General features: G+C 64.7%; 2 protein-coding genes across 2 annotated transcripts in view; one reads left to right on the top strand and one right to left on the bottom strand.

The window, feature by feature from the left end:
• Positions 1–17: 17 nt before the first annotated feature.
• Positions 18–2874, bottom strand: LOC112485497. Its single transcript, XM_025051809.1, has 2 exons — positions 2720–2874; positions 18–1886 (listed from the first exon to the last, which is right to left on the bottom strand). The coding sequence occupies exons 1-2, from the start codon at positions 2834–2836 to the stop codon at positions 1026–1028; spliced, it is 978 nt and encodes a 325-aa protein (XP_024907577.1). The 5' UTR covers positions 2837–2874; the 3' UTR covers positions 18–1025.
• A 382-nt stretch (positions 2875–3256) lies between these two features.
• Positions 3257–16847, top strand: part of UVSSA (UV stimulated scaffold protein A) — a 32343-nt gene continuing 18752 nt past the window's right edge. The window contains exons 1-7 of the mRNA XM_025051847.1: positions 3257–4268; positions 5217–5547; positions 6201–6321; positions 6805–7146; positions 7994–8106; positions 8205–8333; positions 15831–15942. Of these exons, the coding sequence (XP_024907615.1) occupies positions 4099–4268; positions 5217–5547; positions 6201–6321; positions 6805–7146; positions 7994–8106; positions 8205–8333; positions 15831–15942 (1318 nt within the window). The 5' untranslated portion in view covers positions 3257–4098. The remainder of the gene's footprint in view (positions 4269–5216; positions 5548–6200; positions 6322–6804; positions 7147–7993; positions 8107–8204; positions 8334–15830; positions 15943–16847) is intronic.

Below are 16847 nucleotides of genomic sequence, written 5' to 3'. Positions count from 1 at the left end.
CCGCCTCGTGTCCAGTCTTCGCGGACATGTCCCTCGTCGCTGCTGAGGACGAGGTTGCCGTGGGTTTTTGTAGCTGCTCTTTGCTGCGTGGAGGAAGTTTGCGCCTCATCTCCTGAGTTAGCTTTGTGGATGGAGGTTGAATTTTGCCACATGTGCTTTTCTTCAGCTGATGAAATACCAGATGTTTTGCTCCTGCTGACTGAGGAGCTGCATTGGTGGTTTGGACTGTGAAATGAACTGTGACTAAGGTCATGGTGTGCTGTCTCACATGTGGCCAGTGCTTTGCTTGCCTGCTGCCCATGCCACACTGTTATTTTTGGTGTCTGCAGGCCACGTGGCGATGTCCCTGTCACATGGACAGTGGGAACCTGCTCCTCACTGATCAGTCCAGCTGGAGGTTCATCGGCTTTGCTGGCCATTTCGAAGAGCCAGCTATGGGGTCGGGCAGGCCCCACGGGCAGTGCGGGGGCCAGTGGAGGGGGAGGGGCCACATGCTCTGACTTCTGGCTTGGAGGGCCACTCTGGTGGCAAGGGGAGTGGGGTCTGGGCAGGGGTGGGGACCTGTGGGGGTGGCAGCAGGCGGTCTGGGTTTCCACGTGGAACGGATGTGGGCGAAGGAGAGGGGTCTGGGGACTCCACGGTCATTGGCCTGAGTGAGTGGAAAGGGGTCATCTGCCCACCAGGTGAGATGCGGGCTGTGGGCAGGTCCATCAGGCAGAGCCACGCCCACGTCCTCAGCACCGAGCAGGGGCAGGGGAGAGAAACCAGGCGTGGGAGGGCGGGTGGCTCTTTCTAGGAATTTCGCTGTAAACGGGGAGCCAAGCGCAGCAGGCCGAGGAGGAGCCGGACAAAGGCAGGGTTCTGTCCGGGCGGCAGGAGCAGCGTGATCTGTGCCGCAGGAGACGGAGCCGGCGCAGGCCTGGGCCGGGCACTCAGGGACAGCCGGTGCGGCAGGCACGGGCGCGCTTCCTGCTCCACGGAGACGAGCTCCAGACCATGAGAGCCACCCGCTCCCAATGTGCAGCTCAGTGTTTGAGCGTGTGACAAGCTGGTGCCACCACCACCTCTAACTCTCGGGCATGTTTGTCACCCCCAAAGGAACCCTGCGCCCATTGGCGGTCACTCACCACCACCCGCCCAGACCCACGAGTCTGCCTCCGGCATCCGCGGCCGTGCCTTTGCGGGCATTTCGTGGACGTGCAGTCGCCACGCTCGGCCCCTTCTTCCTGCTGCTGCGCGCGTCTGAGCGTTTTCGAGGTTCCCCTGTCGTAGTGTGTCAGGGCCTCGCTCCTGTTTAGGGCTGAGAGACAGACACACTCTGTTCTCCGTCTATCATCTGTTGGCGAAGCGGATACTTGGGCTGTTTGCACCCTGGCCATTAAGAGCAGCGCTGCCGAGGATGTGCACGTCCTCGCTTTCGGGTGGCCTGTGTCCTTAGCGCTTTCACACGATTCTGCCGCCACCCCAGGTCCCAGAAAGCATCCAACCCTCTTCTTGAGCTCGTCTGTGCTGGTGCTATGATGGGCACTGGAGACCTCTGGAGCCCAAAGCACCAGGGGCCTGGTGTACCCGGGGATCCAGCAGGCCTTCCTGAGGAAAGACACAGACAGAATCTGCAGGACAGGTTCACCGAGGCCAGGGACGACGCTGGCTGGGGGTGCACAGCACGTGCGAAGGCTTGAGACCACGTGCAGAGCATGAACAGAGGGCAGAGTTGGAGCTCCAAGTGGGGGTGAGGCCAGCCACCATGTCCTCCGAGAAGATCCCTTGGTCCCTCGGGGGTGTGTGCAAGGCCTGAGAGGGGAGGGCCGAGCATCTTGCGAGGGCCTGGCTGTGAGTGGTGTGACAGTGACTCCCAGGGTCCTCTGGGCTGCTGGCCTGGAGCCCTAGAGAGAAGGAGAAGGTCACGGCCAGTTTGGGGCACCTGGGGAACACCTGGCTGCACATGTCCAGGGCTAAACCGCAGGCCTGGGCGCCCAGATCCCGGGCTGCCCACACCCGTCAGCCTCCTCCAGCCTCCCAGGACAGGGGGCGGGGGGAGTGGGGTGGGGGTGGCGTCGCCAGCACGGAAGCTGGTGACCGAAGTCACACCCTTGGCTGCGTTTGTGTCTTTGCACAGTGCCTGGTTTCCTGAGTGGAGGCTTCTCAGATAAAGCGATCAGGTGCCACGCAGGTTGACACACAGCACAGAGAGGAACGTGCAGTCTCATGTGACAAGTGGAGGGGTGAAAGTCCCTAGTGTCTCCAAAAGGAGCCACCGATAGGTGGTGGTGGGGACTGTGCACAGGCCCCGAGCCAGCGGCTATGACGGGTCAGGTGGTGAGTGCTGGGCTCCAGCCCTCCCTGAGGCTCTGTGTCAGGCTCAGCGCCATCTGACCGAGGTGCTCAGCGCACACGGACCTTGCAGGCAGGGAGCCTTGTGCCTATCGGCTCCTGCAGGTGGGGGCTGACTCTGCGGTTTGGGGCGTTCCGTCACACTCTAAGGGCGGTTCCGTCACACTCTAAGGGCGGTCCCCTGGTGTGCAAGTTGACATTACCGCTTGGCTCCCCTGGAACCCACTTTGCGAAGTCCACAAAGTCTTCCTGTCTTTATGCTCTACACAGGTGGGCTCTGAGACCTGGCCAGGCCACTGAGCAGGGGTGAGGGCTGTCCAGGCCAATGGAGAAGGCTCCCCGACCTGACGTTTGACCAGAGGAAGCTGGGCCAGGGCAGGGATACCTGTAATGACAGCGTGGGAAACGCTGAGGGAACGGGGGTCCCCGCGGGAAGACGATGATGGGAGGAGGGTGCGGGGCCCTCCGCCCTCCTCTCCAGGCCGCCTCCCAAGCCGCCCATCTCACTCCGTGGAACCCCCCAGGCGGCCCAGGCCGCCGCCCCAGGTCCTGGGGACCCCGGACAGCGCCCAGCGCTCTTGGGGACACCGCCCGTTCCTCTTCCCCCGGGGACACCGCCCCTCTTCCCGGGACTTCTCTTCCTCCCTCTTGGGGACACCGCCCGTTCCTCTTCCCCCGGGGACACCGCCCCTCTTCCCGGGACTTCTCTTCCTCCCTCTTGGGGACACCGCCCGTTCCTCTTCCCCCGGGGACACCGCCCCTCTTCCCGGGACTTCTCTTCCTCCCTCTTGGGGACACCGCCCGTTCCTCTTCCCCCGGGGACACCGCCCCTCTTCCCGGGACTTCTCGTCCCCCCTCCCGGGGACACCGCCCCTCTTCCCGGTACTTCTCGTCCCCCCTCCCGCGGACACCGCCCGCTCCTCTTCTCCCGGGGACACCGCCCGTCTTCCCGGGACTTCTCGTCCCCCCTCCCGGGGACACCGCCCCTCTTCCCGGGACTTCTCGTCCTCCCTCTTGGGGACACCGCCCGCTCCTCTCTTCCCCAGGACGCGGCGCCCCGTCCTTCCGGGGACATCCCCTCTCTGCCCCTCAGGACAGCGTCTCCCGGGCCGCCACCCCCCGCCGCTCTTTCCTGGGACTCCGCCTCCTCCCCGGGACGCCCCTACTCCCCGTGTCCGCCTGTCCGCTGGCCCCTCTTTCCACCGAGTACAGCTGAGCCCGGCGGCCAGCCAGGCGTGCACGCTGTCCTTCCGCCCTCTTGTAGAGTGGCCCGTCCCTTGCCTTCCCATGTTCCTGCCTGTGCCGCCGCGGCCGCCCGGTCACCCTGCCCCTGCTAGCTCTGCACCTGGCCTCCAGGTGGCTCCCCAGGCCCACATCGGGTCTCCTCAGAAGAGCCAGCAGCAGCTCACTCTCGTGATCTCCAGAGGCTGAGCCTTGTGGATTTCTAAGGAATAGTATTGGCCATGGGAAAAATATCACAGTCACATTTGGGAAAAGCTCTCTTAAACGTAGACAGTTTCCCTTAACATGGGTGTCGCTAAAGGCAGCCATCACTGCAGCGTCTCCTGTGATTGCAGAGCTGCCGTTAACATTTGCTTGTTGCATTTTTTCCCTATGCTCGCTGAAAAGGCCTGTCAGCCTCGCCGGGCCGCTCACCTTGAATTGTTACATTTCAGTGTCCAGGGGGTCATTTCACAGGGGCTGGGGCACGACGACCCAGCCTCACCCCCCACCCCGTGCCCAGCATACAGTGGAGCTCAGTAAATGTTTGTTAAGAGAACCGAGAACTGTGAAGTCCTAGGCGGTCGCTTAGCGTCGGCATTCGTGTTTCTAGGTATGGATCAAAGGCTTTTAGAGTTGGTGGAGGACCTCACAACTTCTGGGGAACCCCAGCTGAACCCTGAGAAAATGAAAGAGCTGAAGAAAATTTGCAAGTATGTCTTAAGGTTCAGCATTTCATGGTGACTGGCTGGCCCAGCTGGGCTACAACATCCCCGGGAGGCTGTGGGCCCTCCCCTGGGGCCAGGCCCCCACAGGAGCCTACAGGACGTTCCCCCGCACCCTGCAGTGCCCAACCTGGGCGGTGCTTGTGTTCTGGGGCAGTGGTCCCAGGGTGGAGGTGGAGGGGCACGTGGGGTCTGTGGTCGTGTCTCTGTTCACAGCTCTGTGTATGTGACAGGGCATGTCCCTCAAGTGCACACGAGTGATTTAGAGATGAGTTTACATCCTTTGATTTACAGTTAGGATACGCAGCAGGAAGTAAGTTAGATGCCAGAGGTGGGCGGACTGCCCCTTGGCCTGGCAGGACCTAAATGTCTGCTGACCCGGGGCTCTCAGACCCGGGGGCCATAAGTCGAGCTTTACGAGCATCGAGCATCCTTATCCTGAGTTTACAAAAAAGTAGAACTCAAGGGGTTGCTCACTGAGTGATGAAGGGCTCACATTTCAGCTAAAAAACTTCGGCTCAGATCAGGTTTCGCTGTAGCCCAGGAAGCCCCAAAACAGCAGTGCTCACAGCGTGGGGTGGTGCTTCAGTCGTGGCTGCAGCCACGCAGCTGAGGAAAGTGACGGGGACACGGACGGACGGGCATGGCCACGTCCCAGTGGGGCTGTGGACACTGACTCTGAAATCTCGTAGTTTCCGTACATCGCGAAGTATTCTTTGGTTTGTTTCAGCGTTTTAAAAACAACCGTCCTTGGGTTGAGGGTTTTACAGAAACAGTCAGGATTCAGCCAAGGGCAGTGGTTTGTCCACCCTGCTCTGGCGGGGGGCGGGAGAAGGCGCACATCTCTGCCACTCGTGAACACTGTCCCCATGCAGAGCGCTTAACTGACATGTCCACAAGTGTTGGGCGCTTGCTGAGGACAGCTGGTGTCCCCAGGTCTTCGGAGGAGCGGCTGAGCCACGCCTACCACCTGCTGATGACGCAGCTGCGCCAGGAGCACGCGGAGATCCGCCTCTCCGCCTTCCAGGTGGTGGACGAGCTCTTCGTCCGCTCGCAGCACTTCAGGACACTGGTCGTTTCCGACTTCCAGGCGTTCCTGGAGCTCACGTTGGGCACTGACCACAAGCAGCCGCTGCCGCCCCCCAAGGAGGTGGCCCGGAGGCTGCGGCAGGCTGCGGCCCGGGCCGTGCAGGGGTGGAGCGAGAAGTTCGGCGCAGCCTACAAGAAGCTCGCCTTGGGCCACCACTTCCTGAAACACAGCCACCAGGTGGGCGGGCCCTGGAGGGGCTGTCCTGGCTGCTGGGCCCGGGCTGGGGACCGGCAGGCCTGACTGTCACAGCGGGTGGGAGTCCGGGGGCTCCCACGATGGGGGGCCGTGTGGGGGGAAGAGCTCAACTCAGGCCCGGGGGCGTTTCCCATGTGACACGAAGGGCAGGAAGGCGTGACATGGCCTGTGACTGTGGCCGCTGCTGTCGGCCACCCCTCCCACCCTCACGCCTTGCACTCACCTGGGTCCATGCCACCACCCTCCCCTACCATCCCTGGTGGCTCAGGCCTGGCCCAGCACTGTGGCCTGTCCCTGCTTGTGGCCTGCAGGTGCCACCTGTCCTCCCGCCACACACCGGGGTCCACGCCCAGGCGGTGGTCTCGGGCCTGGGTCCACCCACAGCCTCCGTCCACGGCAGTGGGAGTGAGCACACTGCTCTCCCTCGGCCCTTGTCAGGCTGGGGCTGCTCTCCTTGCTGGCGGGGGCTGCTGGCCGGGTCCTCCTGAGGTCTAGACGCACGGTTCAGTGCTTCCTCGTGTCCCGAACACCAAACTAACGAGGCCGCAGTGTGGCTGTGCGCAGTGCAGCCGTCCGGGCCTCTGTCTGCTCTGCGTTTTCTTTAGCTGGGTCTGACCGTGAACTCACTCTCTCAGGTAGACTTTGCAGACGTGGACGTGAGGACTCCGGTGGAGAGAAGGCGAGGAGAGGAGCAGCAGAGGCACAGGGACAGGCTGTACCGGGGGCGGGCCGAGCAGGCGGTGCGGGAGATGGCAGGTGGGGCTCTGGGGACAGGTGGCCCTGCCTTCCAGCCAGAGCCCCCTGTCCCACACCTGTGGTGGTCATGCCGCCCATCAGGACAGGGGGAGGGGACATGCATCCAGCTGGTCGTGCTGGTCCGAGCTTCGGCCCTGCACCTCTGGGCCTTGCTTGCTCTCGCCAGTCCCCTCCTAGAAGCCTAGCACTGGCCTTGCTGCCGCCGGCCCTTCCCGGGGGTGGCCGGGGCGTGAGGGGCGGGGACCCCTGCGGGGCGGGGCGCGGTGGTGCAGGGGCACTCCCTGGCTGGGGCGCGGCCGTGTCCTCGTGGCTCTCGCCCCCGTACCCCTGCGGGGCGGGGCGCGGTGGTGCAGGGGCATTCCGTGGCTGGGGCGTGGCTGTGTCCTCGTGGCTCTCGCCCCTGCTCCCTTCTGGGGTTTTGCCCGAGCCCCTGGGACGGGGGGACGTGACTGTGGCCAGCCAGCGGCGTCTCGCTCTGTGCAGAAATGGCGGAGGAGGCGCGACACTGCCTCACTGAGGTGGACAACTGCTTCCGGCTGCTGCTGCCCTTCGACTTCGGGCCTGGCCTGCCGGCCGCCCTGCCGGCCACGGCTGCGGCTGCGCCGGAGGAGGGCGCCCACGACCTTGGGCCCGAGGACGAGGCGCAGCCGTGCTGCAGCAAGACCCTGTGTGCCCGAGCTCGCCCCCCGGCAGCCACCGTCACAGGCGCCCCCTCGCAGAGTGCCGAGGACAAGGACGAAGATGAGGACAGCGACCAGGAAGCGTTCGTGCGGCAGCACGGGCTGGGCTCCCACAAGTACACGCTGGACCTGGAGCTCTCCTCAGGTAGCCGGCCGCTGCTGCTCGGCCCTGTCCCTTGCCACTGCCCGCTCAGGCTGTCCCCGCCCCAGGCCTCCTTGGCCGCGGGCCCTCGGGACACGTCTGTGAGTCAGGCAGGGAGCCCCAAGATTGGGTGGGGGGTGACGAGACAGGCCCACGGCCCTGCCCAGGGACCCTGTTGTGACGTGCAGGCAAGCGGCCAGGCTGAGTGACCTGGGAGCCTCTGGGGACCCCAGCAGCTCCCAGTTCTCCAGCCACATGGCAGACGGGCCAGTCTCCTGGTCTCACCCTGTGCGGACAGCTTCCTCACAGCGCCCCTCACCGGGTGGGAGTGGGTGGGTGGGGTTCAGGTATGTTCATGGGGAGGGCAGCTGGGCCCCGCAGCTGCAGGAAGACGTGGCCACCCCCAGGCACCGTGAACCCTGTGAGCGCCAGGGAACTGCCCGCTGCGTGGCTGGGGCAGGGAGCCGGCGGTGTGCAGCTGGTGGTGGGCATGGAGCGGGGCCAGGGCCCCCACCCTGGGAGCAATGGGGGTGGGGTCTTGGATGGCCGGGTCCGTCTGTCCCAGAGAAGCCTTGAGAATGTTGGGCCTCGCGTGGGGGGTGCACAGGGGTCAGGCTGAGGGTCTTTGCCAGAATCCTGAAGTGGCAAATCTCCTAGGGTGTCGGGTTTGGGGTCCCTGGCGATATGGGGTGGAGCAGTGTCGGGTTTGGAGAGTCAAGTTTGGGGTCCCAAGCGATGTGGGGTGGGGCAGTGTCGGGTTTGGGGAGTCAGGTTTGGGTCCCGGGCGATGTGGGTGGGGCGCAGGGGCCCTGCGCAGGCCTCTCTGGTGACGGCGTGCGCCTCCGTGCAGACGGCCTGAGGGTGCGTGAGGATGAGGACAACGGCCCTGTCCTGCAGTCCGCCCGGGACGCACTCAAGCTCATCCAGAACAAGTTCCTGCCGGCCGTGTGCACCTGGCTGCAGGTGGGCGAGTCCCCGTCACGGCCGCGGGCCGTCGTGGGCAGGGTCTGGGTGTGTGTGGGGCGGCTGGCCTGCCTGGTGACACGCCCCCTTGGTGGCAGCTCTTCACCCGTGCAGGGACTCAGGGCGGGCACTTAGAGGCCGCCATCGACCTGAAGGCGGAGCTGGAAGCCGCCCTGAGGAAGTCCAGGGAGCTGGCCATCGAGCCCGAGGGGGTGCGCAGGACGGAGGTGAGTGACGCGGGGCCTGGGTGAAGAGGCTGCGGCCCCTCGGGTCCGAGCAGAACCGCCGGGCACCCGAACCTGCCTGCCACTCTCAGCCGTGGGCTGCAGGTCCAGGCCGCAGACAGAAGGGCTGGGGCCATGGCCCTGGTCGGACAGGAAGTCCCTCGGCCCCACAGGAAGGCATTACGCAGAACCCCCCAGGGGCTCAGACAGCACCTCCAGATCTTGGGGGTCCCGTCTGCTTGCCATCGAGGCCATGGGCCCAGTGCCTGCAGGGTGCTGAGATCGGATATGTCCTTGAGGCGGACGCAGAGGGCAGTGCCCAGTCTGGGGAGGTGGGCCCCGCACTCGTCCCGAGTAGGGCAGTCAAGTAGGTGAACCAGGGACCGGTGCCCGCTTGGGAGGACGCCCTCGGTCACTGTTGGCCGGGCATGTGTCTCTCAAGGCGGAGCTGGTCTGAGCAGGACAGCCCCGAGGGGCTGCTTGGTGGTGGGGGTGAAGGATGCTGGTACCCTAGCCGCGGCGTCGGCCCCCTCTGTCCTGCCTGTGCTGGGAGCTGGACCGGTGCCAGAGGGCCTGAGGGCTGGGTCCTCTGCAGCTGCCCACGGGGAGTGCCCGGGACAGTGGGTGCCCCTCTCAGCCAGACCCTGCCCCAGGGCGCCCAGACCCTGGCCATGCCTCCCAAGGGCCGGGCCAGGGGGGCCTGGGGTGGACAGAACAGTGTTCCTCGCTGAGGAGACCAGCGTGGCCGACCCCTCGGGTCCTGGCACCGAGTGTCCCTGTCCCCGTGGAGCAGCCAACTGCCCCTCAGCAGTGCCCTGCGGCCCGCAGGGGCAGGGGCGGGGGCGGGGGTGGCGGCCTCACCTCCTGTCCTCATCTTGTGGATGTGCGGCCTCTGGGGACCGGCAGAGGGCGATCTCGTCCTTCTCTGAAACCCCGCTAGTGGGGAAGTGCACCGCAGGCCGGCACAGCGGCTGAGGCGGCCGCCCCCATGGGCCCGTTTCCCGGCTCTGCCAGGTGTGACTCCGCTGAGACGTCTTCATCCGTGGCTCTGACCGGCAGCCTTCTCCCGGTGCAGGCAGGTCTTCTGGGGTCCCGAGGGAGGTGACGCGTGTGGGCGGCTCGTGCTGGCCCTGGGCAGGAACTGCTTTCTGTTTTAGCGGACGTGGGTCATAGCATCGGAGAGAGGCTGGGCCTGTGAGACGCGGTGGAGGGAGTCGGGGTTCCCCCTTGCGTGACCCGAGGCCCAACCACTTTGTGAAGGCCACTCTGTGGCCGTGTTGTAGGAGCTAGGGACACACCCTCTGGCTCCTGTGCACCCAGGCAGTGGCCCCCCAGGCAGCGGGCCCCCAGGAAGCGGCCCCCATGTAACAGCCCCCCAGGCAGCGGGCCCCCAGGAAGCAGCCCCCAGGCAGCGGCCCCCCAGGCAGCGGCCCCCCAGGCAGCGGGCCTTGTCCTGCCAGCCCTGGGCTCAGCAGGGCTGGCAAGACCAGAGCTGGCGGCAGAACTTTCCAGATGGCCCGATGCTGCCTGGCCCGCGTTCCCGTCACAGCTGCAGGGCCCTCAGGGGAGGGTAGCCTCCCACGTGGCCCAAGTGAGCCCTGCGCGGCCTCCGGGGTCCTGGCTCTGGCTGCAGTCATTGGATCACTGGAAGCTGTACCTGGCAGGTGGGCGGCAGCCAGGACGAGGCCTCCTTCGGGCAGGCGGCTGCCTGGGAGTCCCTTGGGGACTGAAGGGGCTCAGGCTCTCCGTGGAGGAGGGCGCTGCCCAGGGCCTGCTTCCTGCGGTGGGGCAGTGCCTACCGGTCTGGGCTCTGGCCGCTGCCACCCCCGTAGGAACCCAAGGGCCCCCATCAGCGCCTTGGCCGCCTCTGAGCTCACTGTGACTCAGACCCTCACCAGCAGAAACCCCGGCGCCCCCCCACACCTGTGTGACCAGTCATGCACAGGGCCCTCGTGCCTCCTTGCAGGCCCCATGGAGTGTCCAGGCCCGAGCATGCAGTATGGGCGGCTCCAAGCTGCTTGTGGCAGGGTCAGTGTTGGGGGGTGGGCTGACGTTGGTGGAGGAGATGCCACCATTCATTATGTTCATTATGGAGGCTGGACAGGCTGCCCAGGGGAGGGGCTGCCCAGGGTGGTGTCTATGTCCACTGACGTGGGACAACAGGGCAAGCCAGGAGAGGGCCAGTGAGTGTGCCCCGCGCTGGGCAGGAGCCCTGGCCAGCCCTAGCCACGGTCAGGTAGGGTGCAGGGAGGAGCTGCTGGGCTGGCTCTGTTGGCGGTGGGCACTCTGCGGGCGCTGCCCCAGAATCCTGGGAGACTGCTTTGCGCCCTGGGCTGCAGGTCACGTGTCTAGGGCCGCCGGGCTGAAGGGCAGCGCCAGCTCCGCGAGCCCCTGTCCCAGAGCAGACACGCCGCCAGCAGGCGCCTGGCAGTGGGGGTTAGCGGGTTGCTGCTTGCTCGTGTCCACGCGTGGTGCCAGGGGCAGGCCCCCGCTCCGCGTCCTGATGCACCATCTGCCTGGGCCGTGATGTTGATCCCGTGGGTTGTGACTTAAACCTCTGAGCGCTCCATGCTGATGGGTGACAGACCGAAACAGACAGGGTGCTCCTGGTTCAGACAGGCCAGCAGCCCAGGCGCACGGGGGTGGGAGCCGGCCTTGGGCCCCGTGGGTGTCTGGCGGGGGCAGGTGGCGCCTCTGTGGTGTGCTCCCTCTCTGTCAGTGTTTGCCATGGGTTTCTGCGGACTGTTTTCCTTCGACGTAGATGTTCTGTCTTCAGAGAATGTTTCAGCGGGTTTAAGTCGGTGTAATGGTGTTTTACGGGGTGTCTGTCTCGGCCCGGCGGGAAGCGGCTAGTGTAAATCTTGAGCAGATCGATACGGGGCATCGTGGGTGGATTTAGTCCCCAGTCCTGCTGCTCTCGGCGAGGGGCGGCAGCCCACACTGCGACTGGCACAGAGGACGCCGAGGGAAGTCCTCTGAAAACTCATCGCCGGCCGTTTAATGACGTGGCCGAGCCCAGCAATTATTCGTGTTGCGTAATGAACACAGTAGTTATTCTCCACCAATCTCTAAGTTAGAGAAAACTGACTTTGAGTGTCAGTCTGTTCACCGTAAGTGGCACGTGGCTCTCTTAGGGATGGGGATGCATACAAGCGGCTGAGATGCCCACGCGTGTTCTCAGCAGTCACGTCCTGGCGTGCGGCCACGTGGTCTCCACGGGGCCCTTTCTGGAGGTGCCAGCCCCACCGTCCCCTGTGCCGGCCCCTCCCACAGGGCCCCACGTGCTGCTGGAGCCCACAAGCCGCTTCCTGAAGGTGAGAAGGACAGAGCAGGGCCCCCAGGGAATGAAGTGCTGGCTGCGTTGGGCACCCCAGGGAGGCAGGAAACTAAATCAGCGACATGGGGACCTTGTACTCGGCAGGGCCAGTAAACAACCTTCCTGGTGACGCGGCCCCTCCATCACGCCGAAGGCCAAGCCGCCTGGCTGGGGCTCAGCGGAGGTGGTCCGGCGGCTCTCAGGCCCGGCCCGCCGGCCCCGCTGCGGACACCTGCGTGACATAGCCTTCCCAAACGGCCCCCTTGCTCTGAACAGCCACACACGTCGTCCTCCTAATTTTAGAAGTAGCTGCTGACCCTTTCACGGGGGGGAGATGAGTCTGGCGGCAGTTGTGTGAGCCGCGGCCTCCTCTGTAGGCCTGTTGGCCCGATGAGGGTGCCACCTGCAGTGTCACATGTGGCAGCACCTGGAGCCCTGCCTCCTAGCACGGGGGGCGGGCCGAGCCGGAGAGCTCGGGTGAGTCGTGGCCGGCAGGGCTTCCTCTTGTCCAGGGCTGGGCAGCAGGTGTGATGTCACCTGGGGGGGGGTGGTGCCCAGGTGAGGGCCTGCCTGTGCCCTGCACCACTCACACCAGCCGCCAAATCCAGCGCACGCCTCAGTGCGGTCCACGTGGACCGCAGTACAGACTCTGGCCAGCGTCGCCTGGGGCGGAGGGCTGCGCCCTGACCTGTCTGCGGGCTGCCCACCTGGACCCAGCAGGGCCGGCTCCTCCAGGAACCCTCCTCCCGCCCCAGCAGGCCCAGGCGGCCGGAGCAGCTCCCGTGAGGCCTGCGGAGAGCCTGGGCCCAAGGCCGGTCATGCAGACGGTCACGCAGAAGGGAGGTTGGGGCGCCTGCTGAGCAGCCTTCTCCGCTGCGCCTTCGGGAGGCCAGCGCGTGCTCCGCGGCCTCGTCCACGTCCACCAGGCTCCGCTTGGCCAGTGGCACGGGCCAGCCCAGCCTCGCTGTCCTCTGCAGCGGCCCCACTGAGAAGCAGGGACGACACTGGCGGGCCATTTGCGGGCCTTGGGGAGCGCATTAGCATATAAATAGCCGCGGCCGGCCAGCACAGCTGAGCACGGTTAATTTTTAGTTTATGCGATAGAATGGGGTTTTAAATGCATAGCCATCAAGCGCGGGAGACAAATGCGGGTGGGAGCTCACTGTCTGACGAGGCCCTACATCATTTTTTTTTAAAAGGGAAACACACATAAACTGAACAAAAGTGATTTCTTGGGTGAAAAGTAATTGAGATTGCGCACCAAGTTAATTAGATCGTGCGGAATTTATTTACGGGCCCAGCTGCACCTCAGGCCGGTGGCGGCCCTTGGGCTGCTCCACTCCCGGCCCTTCCCAGGTGATTAGCAGCCTGGCCACCCCTGCTCTGCACACGGACTGCAGTGTGTGTCTCGGACGCTTTATTGCTTGTTTAATTATGATCGCGGAGGCACATTTTTCTAGATCCTCTTAACTGGTGAGAATCCGTGCGAACCGCAGCAGGCCGGCCTCCCCGAGCCTCCACAAGTGCGGGGGGCATCCAGTGGGCCACAGAGCGCTGACCGCCTGCCTGGGCCTTCACCTGGAAGGGGGGGGTGGCGCCCCGGGGTCGGCCTGGTGTGACCTGGTGTCCCCGGACGGACGGACGGCGGGGCTGGCTCGTGTCCTTGCCGTTGGGAACTCCGCTCTCTGCAGGCTGCTCCGGGACCGGTTTACAAGTCGGTTGGCTGGAGGACGACCACCCTCCCCCGGCCTCCTTGGGGACTCCCAGCACCCTCGGGTGTCCACGCACCCCTGGCCCGGGGCTGCCTTTTGACCCCATCTGCGACCTTCGACCTCAAGGGTGGGTTGGATCGCTGCTGCCTCGGGCTCCTGGACAGGCCCCCAGCTGGGCCGCACCCCCAGCGTCTGGAGAGGGTGTCCCGCCTGGCGGTGGCCCTGCTTTCCTCTGCGCTGAGCAGTCACCTGGGTCACACAGGTGTCACAGCTCCTGACCTGGCGCTCTGGAGGTCAGCGCCACCGCCCTTCCCCGACGCACAGGTAGCCGTGCCGCGGGTCTGAGGCGAGCCCACCCGTGAGCCCCTGCCCGAGCTCGGGCCGCGAGGTCCGGCTCTGCCACGCAGTGGCACATGGGTGCCCAGCCCCAGTGGTCACCATTCGTGGGAGGCGCTGGGCTGTTGCGGCTCCGCGGGTGGCCCGAGCTCTGGCGGGAGGCCTGGCTGCCGGGCTTCACGGCCGAGCACGCCCCGGGACATGGGTCCTGGTGCCACCGGCCCTGGCCGGCTGATTTAAGAACAAAGGGGCCCGGGCTCTGCGTTGACCCCCAGGAGGAAGCACCCAGGGGGAGGCGGGCATAATCCCTAATAGTTAGCTAAGCAGCTGAGTGTTTTTTAGGAAATGGAAATTTAATAAAAGTCTCTGGTGAAATTCGATGGCGAGAGCAATAAGCATAATATTTTATGAAAATGACCCCCATATTTAAAACCTGGCACTGTGTGTTCTGCATTGTAGCACCCAGCCCACATCTACCTTTTAGGAAATTAAAACACATAAATTCTGTTTAGTGTTTGATGCGCACGGCACAGGCCGGGAACCGTAATGCCCTTAAACCTTGGGCTGCTTTCCACCTTTCATAAATTCCTGGGCAGATTCTATACAAAAATAATTTTCAGGTCTGCGGCTCATTGTTATTCAAACGTGATTGATTGTCGTCATTTGCTCAGCTCAGGAGCTAAGTGCCCCTGTCATTTCCAAAGAGTGTAATTGGGACGTTTCACAGGTCAGCGGTGGGGACAGGCTTCCCTTTTGATCAGTGTTCGACTGATAACAAAAATCGCAGTTTCCAGTGATTGATGCCTCGCACACCTCCACACTGCGGGGCCAGGGTCGTCCCCAAACAAAGTGCATCTGCATCTGATTATGCCTCTGGCGGTGGGCGGCGTCCGGTGCTTTTTTTTTGGGGGGGCCTGCGGGCCGCAGGGCGGTGACTTGGTGGGGCTGGTGACTTGATGGGACGAACTCGTAGCCGCCCCGTGGACAGTGGCTGGGCCTTGGGTTCATGGCTGCGTCCGGCTGTGCCTCTGCCTCTGTGGGCTGCGGTCGACAGTGAGCTCGGAGGCGAGGGCCTGTGTCGGACAGTTTGGTTTTCAGTTTGTCCCTCAGCCTTGCTGGGCCCGTCGCTGGTGTCCATCCAGGAGGGTCCCCGTCCGGACCTTCCCCTCAGGCGGCAGCATGCCACTCCTGGCCTGAGAGGGCTGGGGGCAGGAGGCAGCACCCGATTTGGCCGAGCCGGCCTGGAGTGTCCCCTGTGGGGTGGGCAGTGGGCGGGGCCTCTGGATGCCTGCCCGCTGTGACCCTCTCTGGAAGGTGGGTCCCTGGGAGTCCTCACGCCCTGTCCCGCAGGTACTGGGGCACTGAGAACGTGGGGTGGGGGGCAGGTGGGAGAGAGAGCCGAGGCGACCCAGTGCCTTCTGAGTGGGGCTGGAGGCCTGACTCCTGCTGCTCGTGTCCTGGGACGTCGGGGTGAGTGTGGCTATCGGCCACCCAGGGCGGAAGCCCCCGCTAAGCCCCCTGACCCTGTGAGGGGAGTCCTCGTGCACAGGGGCCCTGCACTGGCCAGGGGAAAGGCGGGGTGGCGGGTCCCGGCCTGCTCTTCCCTGTGCAGTCCCGAGGCACCCCAGCTCTGCTGGTCGCCCCAGACCCCACTTCACCATGCTCACCTGGGTGGGGGAGGTGGCCTCGTCTGAAGCAGACTCTTCGGTGGCTTTTTAACACCATTGTTAAGGACAGAATATTCCAGAAGCGCTGTGGGCACAGGCACCACCAGAGGCTGGGTGGGGACTGGACCAAGAGCAGGGTGCAGTTCTTTGGCCTACGCTGGACGGGCCTGCTGCTGGGCCTCGAAGGAGGGGCCAGCACCTCCCCCAGGGCGCCGTGCCTCTTCCTGGCTGAGCCGCGTCTCATCTGCCTGTGAGGCTTCGAAGCGGTGCCTGGTCCACCATGGTGGAGGCTTCAGGTGGCCGGGCGGGGGACACATGAGGGTCTGAATGGAGATGGGACGGGCTTGGGGACAGTCCAGGGTGTCCAGCCTGCCTGACGCTTCCACCCCTGGCCAGATTGCTCCACAGGGACCAGAAGTGTCTGGGCCTTTGCCTGCTGTCACACGCGGGTCTGGGGGTGTCTCCACAGACGGCGGCCCTGGAGGACCAGGACGAGGACGAGGACGAGGACGACTTCGTGGAGGTCCCAGAAAAGGAGGGCTACGAAGCCTGCGTCCCCGCCCACCTGTGGCCCGAGGATGGTGAGCAGCTGGACGGGGGCTTTGGGAGGGTTCTGCTCGGGACACCGCCGAGCGGCTGTGGCCTCACGTCCAGCGTCTGTGGCCGGGGATGCTGAGGAGCTGGCCGTGGCGGGAGGTGGTCTGAGGTTCTCTGAGGCCCCGCCTTTGCTGGAACTGTGACTCTCCCTTTGTGCCCTGGGTACTCACTCCCTGGCCCGGGCCCTCCCCAAGGTTCACCCTGCAGTGGACTCTTGCTGTCCCCCGGCCAGGCAGGCCCTACTGCCCGCTGCTGTGGATGCAGCCAGGCTGTCCACACAGCGGGACCTCGGAGGGCCCCCAACTCAACACACAGGCCTGCGGTGACCTCCACACCCTGACGAGGGCCAGCCCTTCTGGGACTGAAGTCTCAGCCCTTGGCGGGGGGCAGGGGGCAGGTACCCCAGGACAGACCAGGCGCATGGGGTGGCAGGGAGTCTGTGGCAGGAGGCTGCAGCTTCTCCATGGGGGGGCACAGCCCCATAGTCCTCTAGGCTCCCTTGTTCCCCGATCGCCGTTTTTTGGGGTGCCACGAGTGAGGCAGCGTTCCTTATCGTGTGTGGTGTCATAGATGGGGCGTCTAGCCCAGGATGTGTGTCTGCTCCGACAGGGAGTGGTGCCAGCCTCAGGGCTTCCTGTCCAGAAATGCCTTTTTTCCCAAACTCTCCCCTCCAGGGAGAGGGGTGCGGGCCACGGGCCCGCACTGATGTCTTGTCCAGGGGAGGCCAGCGCAGATGAAGCCTGGGGCCATGCGGCACGAGATGCCGCTGGTTTGCGTGTGAGCGTGTAGGACGAAGAACTTAGACCGTCAGGCACCTCGAGTGTGAAGACGCCGCCGTCAGGGTGTCCTGGCGGATTAGCACAAGCAGAGTCTAGGACCCCCACTCGTG

This window comes from Pteropus alecto, unplaced genomic scaffold, assembly GCF_000325575.1.
Source record: "Pteropus alecto unplaced genomic scaffold, ASM32557v1 scaffold5, whole genome shotgun sequence".
Lineage (NCBI taxonomy): Eukaryota > Metazoa > Chordata > Mammalia > Chiroptera > Pteropodidae > Pteropus > Pteropus alecto.
The sequence above is the reverse complement of the archived record's forward strand: the minus strand, read 5'-3'. Positions and strand labels throughout refer to the sequence as shown.